This window comes from Pelophylax lessonae (assembly GCF_965119305.1).
Source record: "Pelophylax lessonae genome assembly, chromosome: 10".
NCBI classification, from domain to species: Eukaryota; Metazoa; Chordata; class Amphibia; order Anura; family Ranidae; genus Pelophylax; species Pelophylax lessonae.
Window position 1 is genome coordinate 202,179,895 of NC_138777.1, and position 12,789 is coordinate 202,192,683.

Below are 12,789 nucleotides of genomic sequence, written 5' to 3' on the forward strand. Positions count from 1 at the left end.
GTGTTGTGTATAGGAGATATTATATTGTGTACATGGGGTGTTGTGTATAGGAGATATTATATTGTGTACATGGGGTGTTGTGTATAGGAGATATTATATTGTGTACATGGGGTGTTGTGTATAGGAGATATAATATTGTGTACATGGGGTGTTGTGTATAGGAGGTATTATATTGTGTACATGGGGTGTTGTGTATAGGAGGTATTATATTGTGTACATGGGGTGTTGTGTATAGGAGGTATTATATTGTGTACATGGGGTGTTGTGTATAGGAGATATTATATTGTGTACATGGGGTGTTGTGTATAGGAGGTATTATATTGTGTACATGGGGTGTTGTGTATAGGAGGTGTTATATTGTGTACATGGGGTGTTGTGTATAGGAGGTGTTATATTGTGTACATGGGGTGTTGTGTATAGGAGGTGTTATATTGTGTACATGGGGTGTTGTGTATAGGAGGTATTATATTGTGTACATGGGGTGTTGTGTATAGGAGGTATTATATTGTGTACATGGGGTGTTGTGTATAGGAGGTATAATATTGTGTTCATGGGGTGTTGTGTATAGGAGATATAATATTGTGTACATGGGGTGTTGTGTATAGGAGGTATTATATTGTGTACATGGGGTGTTGTGTATAGGAGGTGTTATATTGTGTACATGGGGTGTTGTGTATAGGAGGTGTTATATTGTGTACATGGGGTGTTGTGTATAGGAGGTATTATATTGTGTACATGGGGTGTTGTGTATAGGAGGTATTATATTGTGTACATGGGGTGTTGTGTATAGGAGGTATTATATTGTGTACATGGGGTGTTGTGTATAGGAGGTATTATATTGTGTACATGGGGTGTTGTGTATAGGAGGTATTATATTGTGTACATGGGGTGTTGTGTATAGGAGGTATTATATTGTGTACATGGGGTGTTGTGTATAGGAGGTATTATATTGTGTACATGGGGTGTTGTGTATAGGAGGTATTATATTGTGTTCATGGGGTGTTGTGTATAGGAGGTATTATATTGTGTACATGGGGTGTTGTGTATAGGTGGTATTATATTGTGTACATGGGGTGTTGTGTATAGGAGGTATTATATTGTGTACATGGCGTGTTGTGTATAGGAGGTATTATATTGTGTACATGGCGTGTTGTGTATAGGAGGTATTATATTGTGTACATGGGGTGTTGTGTATAGGAGGTATTATATTGTGTACATGGGGTGTTGTGTATAGGAGGTATTATATTGTGTTCATGGGGTGTTGTGTATAGGAGGTATTATATTGTGTACATGGGGTGTTGTGTATAGGAGGTATTATATTGTGTACATGGGGTGTTGTGTATAGGAGGTATTATATTGTGTACATGGGGTGTTGTGTATAGGAGGTATTATATTGTGTACATGGCGTGTTGTGTATAGGAGGTATTATATTGTGTACATGGCGTGTTGTGTATAGGAGGTATTATATTGTGTACATGGCGTGTTGTGTATAGGAGGTATAATATTGTGTACATGGGTTGTTGTGTATAGGAGGTATTATATTGTGTACATGGCGTGTTGTGTATAGGAGGTATTATATTGTGTACATGGCGTGTTGTGTATAGGAGGTATTATATTGTGTATAGGAGGTATTATATTGTGTACATGGGGTGTTGTGTATAGGTGGTATTATATTGTGTACATGGGGTGTTGTGTATAGGAGGTGTTATATTGTGTACATGGGGTGTTGTGTATAGGAGGTGTTATATTGTGTACATGGGGTGTTGTGTATAGGAGGTATTTTATTGTGTACATGGGTTGTTGTGTATAGGAGGTATAATGTTGTGTATAGGAGGTATTTTATTGTGTACATGGCGTGTTGTGTATAAGGGGTGTTATATTGTGTACATGGGGTGTTGTGTATAGGAGGTATTATATTGTGTACATGGGGTGTTGTGTATAGGAGGTATTATATTGTGTACATGGGGTGTTGTGTTTAGGAGGTATTATATTGTGTACATGGGGTGTTGTGTATAGGAGGTATTATATTGTGTTCATGGGGTGTTGTGTATAGGAGGTATTATATTGTGTACATGGGGTGTTGTGTATAGGTGGTATTATATTGTGTACATGGGGTGTTGTGTATAGGAGGTATTATATTGTGTACATGGCGTGTTGTGTATAGGAGGTATTATATTGTGTACATGGCGTGTTGTGTATAGGAGGTATTATATTGTGTACATGGGGTGTTGTGTATAGGAGGTATTATATTGTGTACATGGGGTGTTGTGTATAGGAGGTATTATATTGTGTTCATGGGGTGTTGTGTATAGGAGGTATTATATTGTGTACATGGGGTGTTGTGTATAGGAGGTATTATATTGTGTACATGGGGTGTTGTGTATAGGAGGTATTATATTGTGTACATGGGGTGTTGTGTATAGGAGGTATTATATTGTGTACATGGCGTGTTGTGTATAGGAGGTATTATATTGTGTACATGGCGTGTTGTGTATAGGAGGTATTATATTGTGTACATGGCGTGTTGTGTATAGGAGGTATAATATTGTGTACATGGGTTGTTGTGTATAGGAGGTATTATATTGTGTACATGGCGTGTTGTGTATAGGAGGTATTATATTGTGTATAGGAGGTATTATATTGTGTACATGGGGTGTTGTGTATAGGTGGTATTATATTGTGTACATGGGGTGTTGTGTATAGGAGGTGTTATATTGTGTACATGGGGTGTTGTGTATAGGAGGTGTTATATTGTGTACATGGGGTGTTGTGTATAGGAGGTATTTTATTGTGTACATGGGTTGTTGTGTATAGGAGGTATAATGTTGTGTATAGGAGGTATTTTATTGTGTACATGGCGTGTTGTGTATAAGGGGTGTTATATTGTGTACATGGGGTGTTGTGTATAGGAGGTATTATATTGTGTACATGGGGTGTTGTGTATAGGAGGTATTATATTGTGTACATGGGGTGTTGTGTATAGGAGGTATTATATTGTGTACATGGGGTGTTGTGTATAGGAGGTATTTTATTGTGTACGTGGGGTGTTGTGTATAAGGGGTGTTATATTGTGTACATTGGATATTGTGCACACTGGAAGTTGGACATCACATTCTGACACTCTGGTGCCGCAGTGGCTGAAACACAAACTGTCTGTATTGTGCTGCTGGTCAGAATTTCGGTTTGGTGTGTTGTGAAGAATACATCCAGTTTTTGTATTGCCTTCTGTTTCTGTGTGTGACATTCTCTTTGTCTCTCCTCAGGTTTGGCTCTCTCTGTAATCAGAATGGTTCTGGATTCCGGTCACCAGTCCTGCAGTAGAGGAATGTCATCTATCTCCGTACGCGGGTCTGCCACCAAACCCAAGAGAACGTCTCCGCAGAGCAATGGCCCGTCCTCCCAGGCCTCTAATCCCAGCTGCCCGCGTGCCACTGTAAATCGGACTAGAACTCTGGTGGTGGAGCCCCCTGCCTCCAGAAGGTTGTCAGGATGTTCCTTATACATGGGGACATGTAGCTGGATGCGTCGAAGTGAGAGCACCTGTACCATTAATAGCAGTGGCAGTCCTCGTGGCAGATTACGAAGTTCGGGGTCTCTACCTTCAATCAGCAGACCCACCACTGCAAATCGCTCCCTAAAGAAGAGTTCCTGTCTCCTGGTTGCTCTTCGACCCACAAATGTAGAACAGGAAAGAGACAAATTCTTCCTCTCCAATTATACCCACAATCCCCAGTTCCAGTATGAGGAACCAGTACCGGTCAGCGTGCTGGAGAAGTATAGCGAGGCATCTGACCAATTCCTTGTGCAGGTTGGAATGGAATGTCACCTCGGCTGTTTTACCACATCCCAGGCTGTAACCAAGACCTGTATTTGTAGAACTGATTACGGAATGACCACTAGGCTTGTAGATCCATGATCACATTCCTAATTACAGAATGATCAATCATTGCTACCAGGCTTGTAGATCCATGATCACAGAATGACCAACCATTGTTAGTGATCTTGTAGATCCCTAATTACAAAATGACCAATCATTGCTACCAGGCTTGTAGATCTCTGACCACAGAATGACCAACCATTGTTAGTGATCTTGTAGATCCCTAATTACAAAATGACCAATCATTGCTACCAGGCATGAAGATCTCTGACCACAGAATGACCAACCATTGTTAGTGATCTTGTAGATTCCTAACTACAGAATGACCAATCATTGCTACCAGGCATGAAGATCTCTGACCACAGAAAGACCAACCATTGTTAGTGATCTTGTAGATCCCTAATTACAGAATGACCAATCATTGCTACCAGGCTTGTAGATCTCTGACCACAGAATGACCAACCATTGTTAGTGATCTTGTAGATCCCTAATTACAGAATGACCAATCATTGCTACCAGGCTTGTAGATCTCTGACCACAGAATGACCAACCATTGTTAGTGATCTTGTAGATCCCTAATTACAAAATGACCAATCATTGCTACCAGGCATGAAGATCTCTGACCACAGAATGACCAACCATTGTTAGTGATCTTGTAGATCCCTAATTACAGAATGGCCAATCATTGCTACCAGGTGTAGAGAAAGGGATTTACTGCTGACCAGCCTCTGTGTTTTTCACTCACTTTCCACGACCTGAGGGGTTGGGCACTGATAAGGGGGCAAGGCTTGTTGGTCAGGACCTTTTTTCGGGTCTGTGGGAGGGCTAAGAGGCATTCTTTGTCCTGACTCGGTGGCATAGCTGTTACAATAACAGGCTAGCAAGTGAGAGGCTGTGGGTTTGAATCCAGCGGGTGATTAATAGTCACTTACATTTAAGCCTGACTGACAGACCAGAGCCTGTGCTGAGGCAGGGCTCTCTCTCTATGCAGAGGCTGGGACTATTCAGGTCAACCTTTGCTTCGAGTACTGCTGTCTGTCATGTCATGTACTGCTGAGAACTGCTGGGACTTGTAGTTCATTTATTACTAGATATTACTAAGAACTGTGGGAGCTTTTAACCTTTTACTCCTATTCCTGCTGTGAGTTACTACAGACTGACTGGTCACTGGTATTGCTGGAAGTCCTCGTTCTCCTGGTGGCAGATTACCAGCAAGTTCCCAGTGAAATCCAATTGTGTGATCCCCAAATGACCATTCATTGTTACCGGGCTTGTAGATCTGTAATCCTAGATTCACCAACCAGTGTCACCAGATCCCTAATTTCAGAATGACCAACTGAGCTTGTAGATCCCTAATCACAGATTGACCAACCAATGTCAGTGTCTTTGTAGAGCCTATGTTTGTAGGATGATCCACCAATGTCAGAGTGCTTGTAGATGTCTAATTCCAGAATGCCCAACCAGTGCCAGTGGGCTTGTAGATCCCCAATCAGATTGACTAACCAATGTCGGTGTCCCTGTAGATCACTGATCCCAGAATGAGCGACCAATGTCGGTGTCCCTGTAGATCCCTAATTCTAGAATGACCAACCAGTGTCAGAGTCATTGTAGATCCTTAAACCCAAAATGACCAACTAATGTCAGTGTCCTTGTACATCCCTAATCACAGAACGACCAACCAATGCCAGCGGACTTCTAGATCCATAATTCCAAAATGACCAACCAATGTCTGTGTCCTTGTAAATTACTAATTCCAGAATAAGCCACCATTGGCAGTCTCCTTGTGGATCCCTAATTCCAGAATGACCAACCAGTGTCAAAGTCCTTGTAGATCCTTGATCCCAGAATAACCAACCAATGTCATAATCTCTAATTTCAGAATGAGCCACCAATGTCTGTGTACTTGTAGATCCCCTGTTCATAGAATGGCCATCGGTTGTTACTAGGTTTGTACATCCCTGCTTATAGAATGACAAACAGTGACAGTTCAGTTTTGGGCAGCATTTCACAAAAAGGAAATCGGGGAAACTGGAGAAAGTGCAGAAGAGCAACCAAACTGATAAGCGGTATGGAGGAGCTCAACTATGAGGAAAGATTAGAGGAACTGAATTTATTTTCTCTCTTGAGAAGAGGAGATTAGGGGGGGGGGTATGATCAACAAGTATAAATACATAAGGGGTCTATATAGTGAACTTGGTGTTGAGGTTTTCACTTTTAGGTCACCACAGAGAACAAGGAGGCACTCTTTACGTCTGGAGGAAAAGAGATTTCATCTCCAAATATGGAAAGGCTTCTTCACAGTAAGAGCTGTGGAAATGTGGTGTAGACTCCCTCAAGATCTGGTTCTGGCCAGCTCGTAGGTTGTTTTAAGAAAGGCCTAACAGGATATTAACATTTACAGGTAAAGTTGATTCAGGGAATATTTAGTTTGCCTCTTGGGGGATCAGGAATTATTTTTTTCCCCATCTGGAGCATATTGGATCATGCTTTATTGGGGATTTTTTTCCTTCCCCTGGATCAGCTGTGAGTATGGGATAATGTATATTGAGGTTTTCTATTTGTGTGTTTTTTTTTTTCTTTTTCTGTTGGTTGAACTGTATGGACTTTAAACCAGATTAACTATGTAGCTTTGATCACAGGCTTGTAGATCCCTATATACATGTGTCTTTATGTATCTTATGAAGAAGAACATTTCTTTCTGCTGACTTGTATGGCTCTGTCTTTGCAGGCTCTGCGAATCCTCAATGCTGTCATCAGTAAATATGGAAACTATGAAAACTTTGAGTCAATAACTGGAGGAAAATTACTCAGCAAAAGTCAGATCTGGTCCTGCTGTCGCCGTTACATGCAGAAAGAGGGCTGCAGCGGTGAGGTGAGACTGACTGGGTTACATATGTACAGTATGCAAGTGAGGGGAGGATGGCCATAGAAGGGTGCAGGATAGGAGGAGGGTGCACTGGGGGAGGCTGGGGATAGAAGGTGCAATAATGGGAGGGTGGGGGTAGGAGGGGACTGCCCTGGGGTGAGGGGTTGTAGGAGTGGGGTGCAATCAGGAGAGGATTGAGTGTTGACTGGCTGTCTCTCTCCTCACACATATTGGGTGCTGTCTGTCTATCTTTCTCTTTCACCGCACATATTGGGTGCTGTCTGTCTCTCTCACACATATTGGTTGCTGTCTGTCTCTCTCACACATATTGGGTGCTTTCTCTTTCCTCACACATTTTGGGTGCTGTCTGTCTGTCTTTCTCTTTCCCCGCACATATTGGGTGCTGACTGTCTCCCTCACACATATTGGGTGCTTTCTCTTTCCTCACACATTTTGGGTGCTGTCTGTCTTTCTCTTTCCTCTCACATATTGGGTGCTGTCCGTCTGTCTTTCTCTTTCCTCTCACATATTGGGTGCTATCTATCTCTCTCTGGGGTTTCAGTGAAACATTGGAAGGTTTCCATGCTGTCTCTTTATCTGGTGCTCTCCAGGTGGTGGTCCAGCTCACAGAAGACCTCCTTTCTCAGGCAGTCATGACAACTGAGAATTGCCGACCCACATTAACCATCAACTTACTGGGTGCTCGGCAACATTGGCTGGAGGGAGTGCTCCGACACGAGATAGGTGTGTGCAAATGGAGCCATCCCCGTTTGCATGTCGGGGTGGTGTTCCGCTGTGCATTGTGATGGGGTTGGGATGGGGTGTGTGTCGTGGTTGAAGGAAGTGCCAGCCATGTATCAGGATGGGTAAAAGAGTGCTGGTCTGCACATTGGGTGGAGTGGAGTGCTGGTCTGCACATTGGGTGGAGTGGAGTGCTGGTCTGCACATTGGGTGGAGTGGAGTGCTGGTCTGCACATTGGGTGGAGTGGAGTGCTGGTCTGCACATTGGGTGGAGTGGAGTGCTGGTCTGCACATTGGGTGGAGTGGAGTGCTGGTCTGCACATTGGGTGGAATGGAGTGCTGGTCTGCACATTGGGTGGAATGGAGTGCTGGTCTGCACATTGGGTGGAGTGGAGTGCTGGTCTGCACATTGGGTGGAGTGGAGTGCTGGTCTGCACATTGGGTGGAGTGGAGTGCTGGTCTGCACATTGGGTGGAGTGGAGTGCTGGTCTGCACATTGGGTGGAGTGGAGTGCTGGTCTGCACATTGGGTGGAGTGGAGTGCTGGTCTGCACATTGGGTGGAGTGGAGTGCTGGTCTGCACATTGGGTGGAGTGGAGTGCTGGTCTGCACATTGTGTGGAGTGGAGTGCTGGTCTGCACATTGTGTGGAGTGGAGTGCTGGTCTGCACATTGGGTGGAGTGGGGTGCTGGTCTGCACATTGTGTGGAGTGGAGTGCTGGTCTGCACATTGTGTGGAGTGGAGTGCTGGTCTGCACATTGGGTGGAGTTGAGTGCTGGTCTGCACATTGGGTGGAGTGGGGTGCTGGTCTGCACATTGTGTGGAGTGGAGTGCTGGTCTGCACATTGGGTGGAGTGGAGTGCTGGTCTGCACATTGGGTGGAGTGGAGTGCTGGTCTGCACATTGGGTGGAGTGGAGTGCTGGTCTGCACATTGGGTGGAGTGGAGTGCTGGTCTGCACATTGGGTGGAGTGCTGGTCTGCACATTGGGTGGAGTGGGGTGCTGGTCTGCACGTGGAGGAAGTGCCAGCCATGTATCAGGATGGGTAAAAGAGTGCTGGTCTGCACATTGGGTGGAATGGAGTGCTGGTCTGCACATTGGGTGGAGTGGAGTGCTGGTCTGCACATTGGGTGGAGTGGGGTGCTGATCTGCACATTGGGTGGAGTGGGGTGCTGGTCTGCACATTGGGTGGAGTGGGGTGCTGGTCTGCACATTGGGTGGAGTGGGGTGCTGGTCTGTACATTGGGTGAAGTGGGGTGCTGGTCTGCACATTGGGTGAAGTGGGGTGCTGGTCTGCACATTGGGTGAAGTGGGGTGCTGGTCTGCACATTGGGTGGAGTGGGGTGCTGGTCTGCACATTGGGTGGAGTGGGGTGCTGGTCTGCACATTGGGTGAAGTGGGGTGCTGGTCTGCACGTGGGGGGCGGAGTGGGGTGCTGGTCTGCACGTGGGGGGCGGAGTGGGGTGCTGGTCTGCACGTGGGGGGCGGAGTGGGGTGCTGGTCTGCACGTGGTGGCGGAGTGGGGTGCTGGTCTGCACTTGGGGGTGGCGTGGGGTGCTGGTCTGCACTTGGGGGTGGCGTGGGAAGCTGATCTGCACATGGGGTGGAGTGGGGTGCTGGTCTGTATATCGGGATTTAGGATTTTCATATCTGGGTGGAGTGGGGTAGCAGTGTAATGTCCGATGATGACAGTCCATCTAATGCTGCCGTTTTTCTCTCCCTACTGCTGCAGGCACACATTACTTGCGTGGGGTGAATGATGCCCAGCAGCCCTGGCACGGTTCAGAAGGACGGAAACAGTTTGGGCTAAAGCCAGCGAACCCTACGGAGGAAGGTTTAGCCAGTTTGCACAGTGTCCTCTTCCGGAAACACCCATACCTGTGGCGTGCCGCCTTGCTCTATCACACTGTCAGCCGTGCCGCTACCTGCAGCTTCTCCGAACTCTTCCAGGACTTACAGCAGTTTGTAGAAGATCCGGCTGTACGGTGGGAGTACTGTGTGCGAGCCAAACGAGGACAGAAAGACACCGCCCAACCAGGCAAGAGATCAAAGACCGAGAACCAGCTATTGGCTGAACACCAATTAAGTTGATTAAGTGATCAGTTTGTGAGGTCATGAATTCCACACTGTTGTAAAGATGCTCACTCATAGCAGCCAATCAGATGTCATGTCAGTAGTGAATTTTTGATTGGTTGCCGTGTGTGTGTGTTTTATCTGGGGACTCTTTATGGGCCTGCATGGAGATCCACAGCTCGGCACTAACCGTTGTGGCATTATTGTGTTTCCAGGCTGCTTCAGTAAGGACCAGGTCTATCTAGATGGGATTATCCGCATACTGCGGCACAGACGATCCATTGACTTCCGCCTGCTGACCTCCCTGGGGAAGGTAAGAGGGATCTGCAATCCCAAGGCTGGGATGACACATTCCACAATTTAGGTTTTTGGTAGGATAGGGACATCTGTGGGTTAAAACGTGTGTTAGCTAAAGGACCTCAGCCAGCAGACAGGAAGAACATGAATGTCTTTCAGCGGGAGCTGAAGATGGGGGAGGTGTTACTTCCTATGGCAGCGCTGATTACAAGACTGTGGGAGGGAGCACAGAGTGTGAGCCCATGGCTGGATCAGGAGGTGGAATCCCTTGATGAGTCTGTGTAATGGTGCTATGCATAGTGTGGGGGGATGGGTTGAAGGTGGGGTGCAGAGGGGGGCAGAGACCTGAAGCACTGTGTATATTAGGCAGCAGTCAATACAGACTAGGGGTTGAGAAGGGAGAGGGAGTGCATGGCTAAATCAGGAGGTGACATCCAGTGTTTGGCAGCAGTGATGGGGACTGTAGAGAGGGGGGAAAGCACACCGTTGGATGAGACTGAATGTAGCAGGAGGTGAGATCATAATAGCTTTGTGTTATGCAGTAACTATACATAGTGCTAATATGATCTCACCTCCTGCTACATTCAGTCTCATCCAGCCATGTGCCCCTGCAGTCTGCATTCAGCATTGCGATACGGTGGATGTCACCTTCTGCTACATTCATCCACGTGCTCCCACTATCTGCTTCCCCCCTCCAGAGTCTGTATTCACGGCTGTCATACACAGGATGTCACCTCCTGATCCAGCCACGTGTTCTCACTCACTGTATTCCTCCCAATGCCGCCCTCTGAGTTCACATGAACCGCAACTACAGAGGAGACATCAGCTATCCATGCGCACTGTCAGTGCATATTGAAAACAACATTTGGTGGATATACATCTGCCACAATATTGATTTGTGGTGGAACTCCATTTGAGAAACTCTGTGTTTAGAATTTGCAGAGTGGTGCAGGGAAGCGTGCTGTTATTTACTGCACTGTTCCCCACAGGTCCTCCTCACCTGTCTGTCCCAGACTTTTGTATGTGATATTGCCTGGGATGGAAGAGAGGAGGGCTAGCAGGGATCAAAGGGAAAAGGCATTTTACAACAACAGCTTCCCTGCGCTGCTCTGCAGTTGTTTAATTATTATCTACAGCTTGCTGATCAGATCCAAAGTCCCGTGAGCTGTAGATCTGAAATTTTGTTTCCCCGAGATCTCAAACTTTTTGCCATGGGGTTCCTCCAAAGTAAAAATGTTGAGAAACACTGCTCTAGGGCCTCTGCTTGTATTCTCTGCTTATATATATATATATATATATATATATATATATATATATATATATATATATATATATATATATATATATAATATATGATGTTTGGGGGTTCTAAAGTAATTTTCTAGCAGAAAATGCTGATTTTTTTACATGTAAGCAAAAAGTGTCAGAAAAGGCCTGGTTTTCAAGTGTTTAAGCTTTGACAGAATAAACTGGAAGCTGATAAGCTGCACCAGATTGGCACTCCCCAGTTTTAGTGAATGAACCTCACAGTATATGACTGGAAAGCCCTGTGGGGCTGACTGATTAAAATCTGAATTTCTAAGCCCTTTGAGCATGCGCACTAGTAAGCTCCTCAGCTGTTCGCTTACCGGAAGTGACGAGGGTATGAAATTTTCACGGGTAGGTTTTTTTCACGGAACACCCTGTCTCCCCATCTGCTCTTCCTTTTCCTCTTCTTCTCTACCACATGATCTTCCAAGTTGGTTAATTGCTCCATATTTCTATTTACAATCATTACTATCCAGGTCATGAACCAGTTATACTTATTAGGGCAAGACATCTTATGTTCTGTTCAGCATGTCTTTCTTTCCATGAACAAAGGCAAGACCTATCAAGGACACATCCCGCTGTGTGTGACTGTTATCCTTTGTGTTTGCATTTCCCTTTTATGCCTTTACTGCACTTTCTTTTACAGTTTTAACTGTTTGTGACTGTTTTTCTGCATGGACGTCACCTGTTTGACATAAAGAATTAATAAAAAAATATTAATCTGGATTTGTCTGCAGGTTTCTTTTGAAGATGCTGAAGGTCTGCAGAGATTCGCTGAGCTGGACAATGCGTCTCTGCCACACTTCATGCAGGACATGGAGAGATATCACCAGCAGCTTCATCACATCATGGAAACCAACCAGTTCAATGATGAGGAGCTGCAGATGCTGCTACCAGAGTGAAAGAGCCTGGCATCGGCTTGATTCAGCAATGGTTCTGGGCCGTGTAGACCACTTTGGGCTCTATGACCTTCTGCCACATCTTTGTAGAACGTTTTTTATCAATTATCACAAGTGTCTTACCAACACTTTTTTACCCTTTTGTGCATGCATGGTTTTGTTATGGGTGATTAAATCAAGAGGACACACCGGTTATTAATATTTCTGCTTCAATTACTCTAAGAATTATTTGGGCAGCTGATCGGCCTGCCAGAATGGACCTCAATACAGGCAGTGGGCTTCGTCCCCAGTCAAGTTTATTTATTACTTATATTTATGGAGCACACAGATCTGTCCCCCGTGTCCAGCCCCTGGGGAGTCCACAAGTTGATTAACCCACACAATGATGGCGAACCTTGGCACCCCAGATGTTTTGGAACTACATTTCCCATAATGCTCAACTACACTGCAGAGTGCATGAGCATCATGGGAAATGTAGTTCCAAAACATCTGGGGTGCCAAGGTTCGCCATCACTGCGTGACTAGGATGTCTCTGGCCTGGGAGGATACCACACACTTATATGGGGCCCATGGCTTCTAATAAGCACAGCTTGGCTCACTGAGATGCTACAGATTATCATTATGGATCCTGCTGATATTTTCCAACCTTGATCACTTGCCAATTGATCTAATCATTACTGTTGGCTGGTCTTTACCATGAGCTTCGTTTACCGTCCAGAACAGGCTGAC

The 12,789-nt window shown here is 45.4% G+C and overlaps 1 protein-coding gene across 1 annotated transcript; it reads left to right on the forward strand.

The window, feature by feature from the left end:
• Positions 1-3,225: 3,225 nt before the first annotated feature.
• MATCAP1 (microtubule associated tyrosine carboxypeptidase 1) lies at positions 3,226-12,393 on the forward strand. Its single transcript, XM_082269981.1, has 6 exons — positions 3,226-3,808; positions 6,606-6,749; positions 7,355-7,487; positions 9,216-9,521; positions 9,772-9,869; positions 11,899-12,393. Exons 1-6 carry the CDS (start codon positions 3,287-3,289, stop codon positions 12,061-12,063), a joined length of 1,368 nt encoding a protein of 455 aa, XP_082126107.1. The 5' UTR covers positions 3,226-3,286; the 3' UTR covers positions 12,064-12,393.
• The last annotated feature ends 396 nt before the right edge of the window (positions 12,394-12,789 follow it).